Source organism: Falco peregrinus, chromosome 5 (genome assembly GCF_023634155.1).
Source record: "Falco peregrinus isolate bFalPer1 chromosome 5, bFalPer1.pri, whole genome shotgun sequence".
In the NCBI taxonomy this organism is placed as follows: Eukaryota; Metazoa; Chordata; class Aves; order Falconiformes; family Falconidae; genus Falco; species Falco peregrinus.
The window spans coordinates 80,434,228-80,449,284 of NC_073725.1; the positions used below are offsets into that span (position 1 = coordinate 80,434,228).

Here is a 15,057-nt window from a genome sequence, read left to right on the forward strand (position 1 = left end):
TTCTCCGATGATGACTGAGCAAACAAATGACTTCGTAATGCAGCCCAAAGCTGCTATTTTGATTGAATTTTTATTAGCAGTTATTTGTGGTTTCCTTAGTGGTGGGCAGATGACTGGGAGATTAAGAGGGGATATTCTGGGAAAAGTGCTGAGGTGTGCAAGTTGTTCATAGCCTGTATGGGACAGGGTTTCATGGTAGCCATTCCAACCATAACTTTAGTTCATTGAATTTTTAGGAATGGTAAATGGCACAAGCAGGGAGTTAGAATGGCAGATACATGTAAGTACATATTAATAAAACTGTGAGTGAGCATGTGTTATACTAGAAATGGACAAAAAAAATCATTTAACCCTCACTCAAGAATACATCTCGACAGTAATGCCACGGACTCTGTTGGGCTTATGTAGAAGGCAGTTTTGACCCTGTGAGACAGACCGGGATGGAGGACTGTGAGTAAACTCTAGACCTTGCCCAAGAGTTAAGGAAGGCTCCAGAACAGGGACTGGGGAACATTCAGGTCCGGGTCCTGAAGTTACTGAATTACGTATCCACCGAGAATATAAAAGCGTAATAGGACTTCAATCTCCCCATGCTTTCAGAAGAAGCTAGTATATTTCCTTAAGGTCCCTGGAGTAAAGTTTATTTTAGATCACATGAAGAACTGTTGATTGTAAATAAACCTTTGGCATAGTTGCAAGGCCAGCGGTTGCCCTCGGAAAGAAGTATTTTTGTGTAACGTAATGATGTTAGTTAAAACAATGGAGTATATTGTGATCTGAGTTTTCTGCATGGCATCGTCTATGAATAGTGACTAGCTAAGTTAACATTCTGCTGTGCTGTTGATCTAGTTCTGTCAGTTGAAGATGTGTGTATGCTGGGATATGGTCATTGACTGTGTGTGGAGTGATTCCTTGTTTCTGACATAATTGTAAGTGGGGAGTTATGGAAATATAACCATTGTTAAATGTAGTGTAATTACAAATCACTGTTTTGACAGCACTGCGCTTCCAGCATGAGTGAAAGGCTGTTATGTGGCTAAAGAAAGTAGGGCACTACACAATCTGGTGTTTGGCTCAGATGTAGTCAGCATGCTTAGTGTGGTACAGAAAAAGGTTTTGGTCTGCAAAATGAATATCCATTCAAGTAAGGGTGGAGGGCAGTTTCCTGGAAAACTTTTTGGTGGCTTCCACTAATGCATCTATTCGTCATGATCTTTACTGGAGCCAATAAAATGACAAGTTTCTGAACTTAAGGTGCATCTTTTTTTGGTGTTGTAAGTTTGTATTCTGCTACATCTTTTAACCCCAAATCTCTGTTACGTTTCATCAGGCTGTTAAAACTGCTCATTTGTATAGCTCTTGGTGAACGTATTTGGAAGAACAAAGAATGCAGTACCACATAAGCAACCCTTGCCGAGGCCAGGTCCCGGGCTGATTTTCAGGCAGGCTGAACTGCTGACAGGGTGGCTGAGGAGGCGGGTGGCAGACACCGTAATAATATCCTCATCCTCTGGCCTTTTCAATTTTTATTTTATTAATGTAACTTATTGATCTTGTGGAAGAACTTTCTGTGAAGATACAAATCAGTATTCATAAAACCTCTTTTCCTGAGATGCTTTGTCCTCAGTCTGGAAGCCTGCCGCCTGACCAAGAGACAGGACACCTTCCAAGGTTAACATGTGCAGCTAAGCTTGCAACTGCTAGAGAAAACGGTCTGTACTACAAGCAAACGCTGCAAATGTCCATGCATCCCTCCCAGTCCATAGGGTGTAGAGCACTGCTGCTGGACTTGCATCAAAGGGTCTGTGTGGCTCGTTGCAATTAGTAGATACAGGAAAATACATTTAGGCCCCATGACACCAAACGTTGCATTGCCACATATCCAGCAGTGGATAACCATTGCTCACCTGCAGTCACCCTGCAGTAGGCATCCATGCCCAAAGAGAATGGAAACATGGAGGCCTTTCATTCTAATGTGCTTGGTTCAAAGACTTCTTGTGATGCTGCGCAGATGAAAAAAATGTGAATGAATCTATTTCTTTTAGTGCTGCTCATATTAATAGGCTTTGCTTTTCATGCTTGTCGTTTTGTAATTCTGATTTAACAACATTTATCAGTAGAAGATCACTGCAGGGTCTTTAATGATTATAGTTGTTCAAGCTGATAGTCTGAGACTATTAAATAAGCTCCAATTACTTCCCATTTATTTGTGTTGTTTTTTCCCTCCAAGTAACAAAATGTAATCCTGAAGTTCATTATTATTCTTTGCATTGTATTCATCTAAATAGATTTTCTACCTAATTAAGGTTGAATACGTTTGAACTAAACTGACCATATTTTACAAGGATGTTTTCATTTGTATGTGAGGGCGTCTTTGGTTTCTACCATCCATGTTTTAATTATATTTAACTTCTGTAGCCGCCAGTGATCTTGTTCTGCGTCTCAGGAATTCACCCTGGGCTGCTCAAGATTGTTTAGATTGGAGTTCGAATAGGCCTCCAGATGAATTTAGTTGGAATCTAGTTAATAACAAGTCACCAGGAAGCAATTTCAAGTGTTTACTACTGCTTTGAAATATATAAAGTGAATATTGGGTGACTTGGATGAAAGAAATAGAGATGAAAGCAGAGGAATTCAGTTCAGATTAGCCATGTTGTTTTTTTATGGGGTGGGTCACAGGAAGGTGGGGGAAAAAACTGATGAACAGGTTGGCTGGTAATGGGTGTTCAGTGTGGTTATCACTTCCATATTCTGAACATTCAAATGACTGATCTTTACTCCTGTGCTTACTTGGTGTTATTTATTTATTTACAATTTCTCTGGGGGGACCTTTGTTGAATAATGCAGCAGTACAATTTGGTGATAATTAAAGACACAGAACATCACGTTTTCAGTATTAGAATAACCATCAGGAAAAACAACTATGTAGATGTACCGCTCTTGACCTTACCTGCTGAATTCCTGTCCCATGCCTCAGGAGATGGCATTTGCAAGTGAAGGCCGTGGACACGGGCGCTGTGCTGTGCCACACCGTCCCTGGGTGTGAAGCCTCCTCAGGAAGGAACCAGCATCGCACAGGTAGCCCTATGCCTGTTAAAAAGTTGTGGGACATAAGTATCTACTGCTGCTCTACAAAAGTGTATGTCACTTCAAATGCTGTTTGAGGGTCCTGTTAAGGACCCCAAAGTAATAGACATTAATATAAAAAGTGACTTAAATTACCTTTCCCTTGAGAAAGGGCTGACTTCTTTATAAGGTCCTTCATGTCTGAACTCTTCATTGGAAGGATTATAAGATTCGCCTTCTCTTGGGAAGAAGCTCTAGGAAAATAAACCTCCAGGGTTTTCCTGAGCTTCCTCAGAAGCCGCGTTTTGTGCTGTCAGGCCAGTCCTCCTTCATGTCTTTCCTAGTTCTGTGGTGAATTCTGCTTAAAGATGAGGTTAAGCTGAAATGAATCCAAGAGGCTTATTAACGCTGGTACATATTCCAGGACAGTTGCTCAAAGTGGATGCTCTTTTGAGGGTTTGTTCGCCTGGGAATGGAGCAATGTGTCATGTCGTGCAAGGGTGCGTTCCCTTGCCTGCACCTAGGCAGAACTAACTGCACTGCAAAGCAGAGATGGAAACTGTTCAGATACATGTGTGTGAATATGTATTTATATGTATATGCAGGCAAAAAACCCCTGCCCGAACGCGGTCAGTCTTGATGTTCCTGTTGGTGAGTTTGACTGGGAGGGACCTTTGCCAAGAGGAAGGATGTGTGTACTGGTATGGAGCCTGTTACTGAGATCAAGCATCATTTGAAAGGGAACAATGTGCGTAAAGTGGGGGCAGTTACTGGTTATAAATCAAGTTCTGTTACAGATGGAATGAATTTGACTAGACTGTGGTGTCTTTCAGCCCTCCTGTGTAAGTACAAGTTTTCCTGAGATGTGTAAATTAGCAGAAAACGAGGTTGTCAGTTTTTGAAATACTGTGGATATGTGCTTTCACAGCTCCCTGTAGCAGTATTCCAAACTTTTTAATAACCAGATGGACAGTTGAAATTACTGTTAACAGAATATGGCTGTTCATACAGTTACTATGCTAAGCTGGAGCAAATGTGAAAATCTTCTTGGACTCCTGAGGGGTGCAATATTGTTTTACTCCCTAATCAAAATTACTCTGAAAGTCAGTCACATTTTGTTAGCAGGAAACGAAAAAGTCCTGAGGAAAGGAACCAAAGTTTTTAAGCCGTTTTCATTCCATTCCAAACCTGAACATCTTTCCTTAATGTACAAATGTTATGTATGCAAGAAGGAAAGAAAGCAACTTCTATTAATGATATTATGTTGATTCCAGTGTTTTGGAACACATTGCTGAAGTTAAAAAAAAAAAATAATCAGTGATAATATTTTTGGAAAGGAGGGGGAAATAATCCTCCAAGCAATCACTTACCAATGCACTCAAGGTCCCCTGTGTCTGTGCACTTTGTCGTGGTCCAGCCATTACTCTGCAGCTTTGAAATGCAAGTGTAACAATAGTGTTGGGAAAGCAGTGCCTGTAAGTATTTATTAGCACTGAATCCTGAAGGGCTCATGCTTTTTCATGTATCAGAATCCCCCTTTTAACCCAGATGATGGCTTTTTCTCATAACCTTTTTATGTAACAGAAAGGACTGTATTTGAAACAATTACATCTTTTGTCTTCACCAGCTTGCAAATTCAAAGGCAATAAATCTGTGTTCACCTTTTGTATCTCCCTTTTTAATGTCAAGCATAAAGTAACTTAATACATTTGTCACAAACTGTTTCTTGCAAGTCTTCAGACACTGATAATTAAAGTACAATGTACTTGTTACAGCAAAATGGAAAAATACATGGAAAAATCTAGAGACGTTAACATCTGTCCTCTCTATCTGCTTTCTTTGGCTGTGCTTTTGTCAAAACCTGCAAAAAGTATTAGTTTTCCAATTGTCTTTGATTAAAGTTCACAATTTCTTATAAGTTTTGATGGCATGGAAGAATGTCTGCATCCCTGTGGCTGCATGACAACTTCAACGAGAGCAGTGGTTGTTTTGTAGTTTGAAAGATGTGGATGGGCTAGGACAGGTGACGCTTTGTCGGTTTTATATCGGCAGGTTCCTACCTGAACTGGGGAAACAGCTGCCTTGACCTAGTGGCTTTCTGAGCCATTGAAACGAGTGTCTCAAGGATGCTGAAATCCTTGCCCTTGAGCACAGGAGATGACACTGCTGTGATGCTCAGCCTCTGGAACACAATGGGCTGCAGCGCACAGGTGAGGTGCCCGAAGCTCCTGCAGAGCCAGCGGTGTGTCGGCTCCACGTGCCTGATCATCCCGGGGAATGGGCTTGCTTGGTCTGACAGTGGGAAAGGAGAGAGGATCTAACCTGTTCTCAACAGTTCTCAAAGTAACTGGCTCAGCAGTTCTTTGCTGTGACTTTTTTTTTAATTATTATTTATCATCGTTCTGATAGTGACCAGCCTTTTGTATCCATCTAGCAGCAGAGTGAGCGTATGGGCAATTCCAGGCAAATGCCCTGTAGTTCTACTTCATAGTGATGGAGAAGGAGTTTTTCTTGGACTCAAAAGGAGAATGGAGGGAAGCTGCTTCCCATGATGGTCTCAGGAATCGGCTGTGGGGCTGGAGCTGCCGTACTCCTCAGCTGGGAAGCCTGCAGCTGCCCGTGGAACGAGTGGTCTGAAGATGTTTCTTTGGCCATGTGCCAAGGGAGGCGGGTGCCCAGCTGTTTCAAAAATGGGATTAATTCCGATTTCTGAGCCCACTGGAGCATGAGGAGTATTTATAATTTCCGCTCTTGTTCTGAAGACCATAGTGTAATATATGTAGTTCGGGGGCGGGGGGGGGCGGGGAAGGTTTTGATTTCAGCTAAGAAATACCCCTCAAATATGCAAAGGTTAAAACAGGAAAAAAAAAAAAAAGATGATTTACGAGGAGCAGCCCTTGCTTGTAGAGATGCCATCCTCTGACTCCTCTGGCAATTGGAAGGTATCATTATTGAATAATTAACAAGCATTACAAATATAGTACGTCACAGAGCTGTAATTAATTGAACAGAAACTTGTGTTAATTATCTTCTCATAGTGCTACTTAAATTCTTGGTCACAGGACAGGTAAAATAGGTGGTCCTGTAAAAACTGACCAGGCCTCTTGGAGGCTCTGGCATATGATGCAGATTTTGAAGCCGTTTGTCACCTCCAAGAGCCGTGAGCTGGTTTGGAGCCCACAGCAGCACAGTTCGCCCCAGCACGGTGACCGGCATCTGCACCAGCTCTGAGAGCTTATTTTGTCTAAGACATGCATGACTGCCCAGTGATTGCATATTTTCACATGAGATCAATAATTATTATATATTTTATTATGTGACAGGAGAAGAAAAAAATGTAGGTTTTTTTATAGTACAGGGGATTGATTTATACCTGGCCCTCAAGGCCAGCACATCTAGTACTTTGTAATTAGAGGAAGGTTTGCGTGTTTTGTTGCTGCTCAGTGTGTGCATATGCATATTTCTAGTTTGTTTTGCTGTCTTTAAGGAACCAAGCTTAGCCAGGGGAAGAACACGAGAATATGTTCTTAGTACAAAAAGACAACAAATCCTTCCGTGCTGGGAAGAAAATCAGCTGTGTCAGGTAAACTGAAACTGTGAACATTTGCCATTCAGGGCTTGATTGCACATGGTCTGTCCATCTGTGTAGACTTTATAGGACTTCCTTGATACAAAAATCATACAATGAATAACTTTTCCTGAGAAGGGAGCATTTTCTTATTGTTGGGAGGAAATGCTCTGCACAATGCAGTGAACACCTTTCACAGATAAATGCAAGCTCTTATTGTGTGCCTTTGTGAACTGATTACGATTTTCTTTAACTTTCCTTACAAAGCCTCTCCAAAAGGAGTCATCTAGCAGCACTGTATTTCTACAGGTGTGTAGCAGGTGATGCTGGAGCAGTGACTACCTGCCACAGTATGGGTTCTTCCCCTTGGGTTAGGTGTCTTGGGTTGGATCCCTCAGCCACATAAAGCCCGTGTGCCCTTGCTGTGTGCAGAGCTGATGCTCATCAGGCTGTTGATGTTTGTGTGTCTGCTGATTTATATACGCATTAGCTTGTCTTTCTGAAAGCAGATTTGAAATTGTTCTGGTGTTGGCTTTTTGCATGTTGCAAAAATTAACAGTCATGCTGCCTAATCCTGGCTGTTGGCAGAAGCACCCCTTCCAGGGTTGGTCTGAGTTGGTTCATAGTATGTTTGTAGCATATTTCTTGTCTTACCATGGGGATGCCCCACAGAGGACATGCTGGTTTATTGAAGTTTTCCCTTGGTCAATATTGCAGCTATAGTCTTTTACCTCCTGCCTTTAGCATGCAGGATACAGAACTGTACCTGAAAGACGACGTGAGAATTTGTTACCTAGATTTTCTAAACTGGGCATACCCAAAAATGCACTTTTATGCTTGAATGTACTTAATCTAGACGCAAATATACATGACAGATCCAAGTGAAAAATGTGTGGAGAGAGGCAGTCTGCAGGTACATGAACTACCTGCGGTCCAGCTGAGCAGGTATGTATTGTACATGCAGAAGCCTTTGAGAGTGTTAGCAGGCTGTCATTAAAATCCATTTGTCATAGATGGCTGTAAAGTTCTTCAAAATTCTCAGTATTTGTGCTAGATACAGTGAGCAGCAGCTGTTCTTGGGTATGTAGCAGGTGACAGCATCAATTTACTCCGTGGTCTTCTCAAGTAGATCGCAAAGGCTCTGCCACTGTCTCCGCTGAAACCCAGACTTTCTCTCCTGAGAGAGATGAGACTTCGAATTCAATCAAGCTCACAGTGTCTGAGCACCAGACCTTCAATCACTGCGGATGCAGTGGCTAATATATACCAAAGAGCACACATTTTGTGTGGCAGATTTTAGTAAAACACACTAAAGGTGGAGTTTGGAGAATTAAAACCTGTGTGTTCATCAAGGAGCAGAATTTGGAGCAGAATTCAAATTCTTATTACATGCAGTGGCTCTGAGCTTAAAATGTTGTTTTTGCATTAATGTTATATTATTATTTTTAGCATCAATGGCAATCAGTATGTAATTAGCAATGATCTCATGCATTTCATGCACACTCCTGGGTACAGACTGTTCTTTCCCAGTTTGAGAGTATTTGCTTGTTTTTGTTGAATTGCAGTGTGCACACACACAGAAGAGGCCCCGTTAAAACTCTCCCTGCCAGGGCTCTTACCATTGACTACTCAGCAGTTAACCTCTCCGTGTATCTTCTGAGAAGCAGATAATGCTAGGACAGAAAACTTTGTGGAAATCCTTCCCTTAGGCCTGTGTTCTGTGATAGATATCCACAGTGTCACACTTGGTCTTTGAAATGCGGTGCTGCAAAGTGACGAAAACCCTCCAAAGGTTTCTTTATAAAGTCTGTACACTGAGTTGGCTTTTAAAATGTGGGGAAAAAATACTTTGTCCTGATCCTGCACTCCTCTGCCAGAGTGGAATGGCTTTCATTGGCATCGGGAGCAGGCGTGGGTCGTTACTGAGTGACAAACGTGACCTCCTGCAGGAAGGGTGCTCAGTTTTCGCTGTTGGTCCCCAAGGGAGGCCGTGTCACTGAGGCTGCTGGAGGAGCATGCGTAGAGTCACACAAAGCGAGTGTTTTCCCAGGGCCGTAGTGGAAGCACAGGTGAAATATGTGTTCTTGGGTGGCATGTGTTGTGTTTGACACCTGTAATGCTGAGTAGTTTGGCCAGGGTAGTCTCTCAGATGAGTTGGCTTTGGATAGAGCCTCTTCCAAGCTGCGGCTGTTCTAGAGAGTATTACTCTATTGCAAAGACCTAAATGGTGCTTTCCATAGTAACTTTTTTGTGCGTTCTGTGGGTAAGATTAAGTCTATACAACAACAAAAAATAGCACTATTAGGTGTCGGTTTGAAAATACTGCTTTCATCTTTGAATGTGGATACATACGGGCTATAGTAGTTGGCTCTCTGCTTCTAATTTGGTCCTGGCATAACCTTCCATGTTTCAGCGTATTTAATGTGATTTGCAAGCACAGAGGGCAATAAGAAGGTGCTGCTAACAAATAGCTAGACAGAGGTTGAAAAAGAGCATGATTCAAACAGCAAACCCACCGACATACACCCCATGGTACTGTCAGAACTGGGAATGCCTGGTTTCAGTGTCGTTTTTCTGCAGGATGACTTTGTCCTGACTTGACTGTCTCAGACATCCATGGCAAATAAAGTCTGCAATTAAGCCAGCACTGTAAAAATTATATATCGCAGAGCAAGTAAAACCCATCCTCCCATAGCCAGCTGAAGACCAGATGTGCTGCTTTTGTTTGTACCCCTGAACTTCACAAATGAACACAATTTATTGTCAGCAGCTGCTGCTGTTTTAGGCTTGGAGTGCTGAGCTTCATTTCCCCTGCACTGCGAACATGTATGTTCTGCTATCACGTATGGATCCTGTCTTAAAATCATTACGCTGTAAAAATCAGGCTTGGCTTTGGAAGTTTTTGAGAAAGAGAAATGCAGATTAGAGGAGGGTGGAGACTTCTGGTTTTGTGGCATTTATCACTTGCATCAACAGGTGTGGGATTGTGTGAGGCTGGATTTGACTGTCCATCTGGGGTGTTTGTTACACATCCTTATTTTTCAATGTATATCTATAGCTCTTGGTTAGTGCAGTTGTTCTACAGGCTGCTTTATTTTTAGTCCTTGCTTCTCCTAAAGAGACTTCTCTTCAGACACTGGGTGTCCTCTGTCGGGGTGAGGTTTTGTGGTGCTTGCTGTCCCTGCAGGCAGGGAAGAGTTACAGCCCAGCTTAGTTTTGTGTCTGGCTTTGAAGCATTTAGAATTTATTTGTCTTTTCAGATTCCAGCATGTAGACTTGGAAAAGCATTTCCCAGAGGGGGGCAAAGCACTTGAAGGAGGAAAACAGTTTGAAGAGGTGAACCCTACACCAGAATATCTGCTCTTTGCTTTTTTCTGCTGAGGTTTCATCACAGGTTTCTGCCAGAGCACAGTGCATCAGCTGGGTAGGGATGACCAGCCCCACTCATGAGCGCGCAGGGGTGGTGAAAATCCCAACTGAAATGTCACATAAGTGTCATGTCAGATGCTGTTTCCAACACTAACGGGCCTGCACCTCGTCCTTTGATGCTGTGTCAAGCTACAGAGCGTGGGGCAGCGCTGTCCACTCTTTGGGACGTGGGAAGGGGCATGTGCCAGTCGCTCTGGCTCAGGACAATGTCTCTTTTGTGGGTAATAAGAATTACACGAAAAAACAACAACAGTGAACTTTCCCCTTTATCAATGTGCCATTTGCTGTACGGATTATTATTATTATTATTATTATTATTATTATTATTATTATTTAGCTCAAAGACAAAAATTGTTTATTAAGAGTCAGACTGTGAGAGGGAATGTTGCCAAAATACGCGTAAATATCCTATCACAGCATCACCTTTAGAGACTTTGGAAAGAGTTGAATGAAGAAGGCAGATTTATTTATTTATTTATTTGTCCATTTATTTATTTATCTATCTATTTATTTATTTATTTTGCCCCCATCATTGCAGCTAGGTATTTTGGTTGTAAATTGCAGCATGGTGAAATGTTTCTATTGCCAATAAATGCTTTGAACTGTACTAATGATAAAAACTAATGATGGGGATGCTTTGATTACTGTGGAGTGTTGTCCCTGTAGTTCTCTGCGCTGCTGCTGTTGAAACACAGCAAATAAAGTTTACATTCAGTCTTTCATAGTGTCCTTCATATTTCATATACTTAACCTGTTGAAGCTTAAGGACTACTTACAAAGAATAGCTCTGTGTGTTTTGGGATATAAAATTTGTAGAAATAAATTTAATACCGTCTTTGATCCTTCTTGTATTTAAGTTTTGTATAGAGGACATTTCATTTCAAAACCAAAACATTTCAAAGGAACAAAGGAAAGCCCTGGGTGACCCACTGTGGTTATGGATTGCACCATCCACACAGATTTACCTCAACCCTTTTGTGTCTCAGTTTACGCTAAATGATGAAAAAAAGTGAATTCCGGCACTAGTTTAGAGGAAGCGTGACAGTACAACAATTAAAGTTTCTGAGCTATTTCATGTATACAAATCCAAGATCCAAGCACATTAAAATGAAGTAAGTCAAAATATACAAGTGGCATAACTAAGCTGAGGTTTTGGAGTTGGCTGAACAACAAAGGGAACATGCCAACTATCAGATATCTGAAGTCTCAGAGCAGTGGCACCTCAGTGGAGATGTTTTGGGTATGATGTTAATAAGCTTTACATTTGTCTTGCTCTATTTGCAGTTTGCTGCTGGTCTTTTTCTTTGAAGATACATTGGAGGTACAGGCTAAGTGAAGGGAGCTGGGATCTGAAAGTAATTGGGTTGATTGAGGGTTTTTAGTTTGATCATTCGTGGGGATGAGGGCTGTCTTGAAACTATTTTTGGTTTTGTTTTCTCTTTGGTGTCCGCAGAAGGGCAACAAAGCTGGTGAAGGGTCTAGAGAACAAGTCTTATGAGGAGCAGCTGAGGGAGCTGGGGTGGTTTAGTCTGGAGAAGAAGAGTCAGGGGGACCTTATTGCTCTCTACAGCTGCCTGAAAGGTTGTAGCACGGTGGGGGTCTGTTTCTCCCAAGGAACAAGCGACAGGACAAGAGGAAACATCCTCAAGTTGCACCAGGGGAGGCTTAGATTGGGTATTAGGAAGAATTTTTTCTCCCAAAGGCTTGTCAAGTATTGGAACAGGCTGCCCAGGGAGGTGGTTGAGTCACCGTCCCTGGAGGTATTTAAAAGATGCGTAGCTGTAGCTCTTAGGGACATGGTTTAGTGGTGGACTTGGCAGTCCCGGGTTAACGATTGGACTCAATGACCTTAAGTGTCTTTTTCATCCTAAGTGATTCTACAGTTCTATTGAAAATGCTAATTTTTTTCTCCTTGAAAAAATAAGATGGAAAAAAAATTGATTTCGTATGTACCCTTAAATATTAAAAAGTATGGGGTTTTTTTTAAAGATAACATTCTCTCCAAACTAGAAGTATTTTATTTGAAAAACATTTGGGTTTTGGTTTGTAGGCTTTTTTGGTGTTTGGTTGATTGGTTTGTTTAACTTCCTGCATTCCTCCATGTCTGATAGCTAAAGTTACTTGTGAGCTGAAGATATTAATGGAGAGAAAATCACTTCAGTCACCTACAGAACATCTTCTAACAAGTAAACTATTCAAACATTTCTCATTGCTGAGCTGCAGAGGTCAAAGTGATTCTCACTCCCTGCATGGCCTTGGAGAAGTCATTATCTCCCTCTCCTTCCCCTGCAAAACTTGACTTAAATAGTTCCTCCTGGAAGAGGTGTGAGAAACAATTAGCTAATGCTGGTAAAATGTTTTGAATACAAAATGTGGTTCATAGGTGCTAAGCATGGCTCCCATCAGTCTTCATTAACGGGTGCTGTCATTTACCAGCCTCTGATTTTTGGTTAGGTCTTTCATGAGTGGAAGGAAAAAAGGACAGATTAAAAAAAACCTGTCTTCAGATGTTTTAATAACAACTCCTTATTTATTTCATCTGATACTGATCACTTTAATGAGTGGAGATATCTCCTGTTCTGTGAGTCTAAAAACGGTGTCCCCCACTAGCTAGAGGACTAATTGCTGCGGCTGGAGCAAAGGTAGATCAACCTCACTTGGCCCCGACTGTCAGACAGGTTCCCATTTGATACTAATATGCACATATAAGTGCTTCTTGGTTCTGTTCTGGTCTGTCACATCTTTTCTCGAGCAGATTGCCATGTTTGGTGCTGTCTCTAGGATCCCTGGGGTAATGCTTCTTTTTCTTTGGTGTTCTAAAGCTTGCTGTGCTCTCGATGGGCTGGGACAAGTTCCTGTGGTAGTCGGTGGAGGTGGGAGTGAAATCATGAAGGAAAGCGTTGTTCTACGACAGACAAATAGTTTACATGGTCTATACCTTTTCCTTTAAATTATATATTTTAAATGTTGTGATGTTATTGTGTATTTATCAAAGCACGCCGAACGTGGTGATTAAGGGCTGACAGCTGAGCCACCTGCTGCACTGCACACCGCAGGAAGCAGCGCTCCAAAGTTTTATTATGTAGAAACTCAAGAAAACTAGGAAGGGTTTGGTTTGCAGGAAAGTTACTTCACCGAAAGAAATCTCGGGCTGTGAAGTCACGTGGTGCTTCCTGCAGAGGAGTGGGGCAGTTCCTGGGGTGCCAAACTGCAGCCATCGCCACCAGGAGTGAGGGAAAGCATTGAAGGAGCTGCTTTCACTCCACTGAAACCTGTGTCCGTTTGGCCATTGATTTTTTTTTTTTTTTTAATGGTGTCAAGGTGAAGTCTGTGGTTAATAATAGCTCAGAAACCTGTGTAAAACCTCCCTGCTCCATTCGAGGTGGGGCTGGATGCTGGCTGGGTGATGCGGGGTGGTGGCTGTCCGCACGGACCTGGACGGCTTAGAGGCCTCTCAGCTCCATCTCCCTGTTATGAACCCTAACGTGCAGGTTTTTTGCAGTGTGTTGGATTGAAATTGATTTATGTTTTCATGTAAGAAATGCTTGTAATGCATGGGATGTGACTGTTTTTAGTAAGATGAGTATAATTTTTCTCCCCATTTATAGGATGGCTATTTTTCCCACCGACCGAAAGAGAAAATGCGAACAGACAGCAATAATGAAAATTCAGTCCCCAAGGACTTTGAAAATATTGATAACAGTAACTTTGCTCCCAGGACTCAGAGGCAAAAACACCAGTCTGAGCTGGTGAAAAAACCCCTTAGTAAGCAAAAGGAGCACTTGAGAAAGAAACTGGAAGAGGAGAAGATGAAGGAGAATTTGCTGCTGGGGAAGAACTCCAATGAGGTGGTGCAATTCAGCGATCACCCTGGAAAAAACAGCAGCAGCAACAACAGTTTGAAGGACATTCACAGGTCTCCCAGACAGCATAATTTGAAAAAAAGTGGAAACAGCTCCCCTGAACTGAGATATGACCAACCACCAAAGTGTGAGGTAACGGGCAAAGAGGCAATCTCAGCCATGTCCCGGTCTAAATCTAAGCAGTGTCGGCAGGAGATCGCGGAGGTGTATTGTCAGCACAAGCATGGAAAGCTGATGCCGGAGAAGGTGATGCGTTTCTGTACACTGGAGGGTAAGTTGGTAGATGGTGAAGGGGATTCTGTGTAATTAAAATGGCTTGATGACAGAAAAATGGCTTTGTTGCAGAAAGGTGTAATGTACTTAGTGTATGAAAATGAGGGAGGGTTTGAGGATGTTGTAAACAGGGAATTATATGGATGTCACAAGATCCTTTGTAAATTCCTGTATCATTTTTTTGCACTTCCACCAGATTTTTATTACACAATGTGATCTAGGTATTCAATTGCTGCTCCTGTTTCTTTTAGTTCTTAATCTAAAGACACAGAGAAGTGTAGTTGAAGTCTTGTTATCCTGTACAAGTTGTGTGGGTTTTTGGGATCAGGGAACAGCCATGGTGAATTTTGGTGCCTTATGCTAACCGATAAACGAGTGGCATTGCTGTTAATGGCCGTGTGGCCATTTTTCTGGCATGTTGGAGTCTTAGCTAGTAACCAGGACTGCTAAGCATTTTGATAACCCAGATAATTATCAGAAGTATAATTAAAAAAATCCAAAAGTGTGTGGGGAAACTAATTTTGTGGTTCACTTCTATTTTTAATGTTCTTCAATCAGCAAAAGTAATTTTCAAAATCACCGTTGTAGAGAGTCAGTGACTTCTGCTAGCCGAAGCTGAGCTTTGATTCGTTGCTTTTGCTTTTTACATGCAGTCAGATGAATGACGTGTCTCTCAGCTTGCTGTCAGTTTGCATGTGTGAGCTGACCTTTTCCTACTTTGCAAGAAGAGTGCTTCCCATACAGTAAAGTGTGCTTTCCTTTTTAAAGCATTGATCAGTTGATCAAAGTAGGTATTGATCAAAGGACAGCATTATCCACAGCAGCACTTGTTTGTACAGCAGTCCAAAGTCCCCATCC

The 15,057-nt window shown here is 41.9% G+C and overlaps 1 protein-coding gene across 3 annotated transcripts in view; it reads left to right on the plus strand.

Moving 5' to 3' along the window:
- XYLT1 (xylosyltransferase 1) overlaps window positions 1-15,057 on the plus strand; it is a 202,598-nt gene that overhangs the window by 88,574 nt on the left and 98,967 nt on the right. For all 3 annotated transcript variants that reach the window (XM_055805406.1, XM_055805405.1, XM_055805407.1), the window contains one exon: window positions 13,672-14,197. In XM_055805406.1, the coding sequence (XP_055661381.1) occupies window positions 13,672-14,197 (526 nt within the window). The remainder of the gene's footprint in view (window positions 1-13,671; window positions 14,198-15,057) is intronic.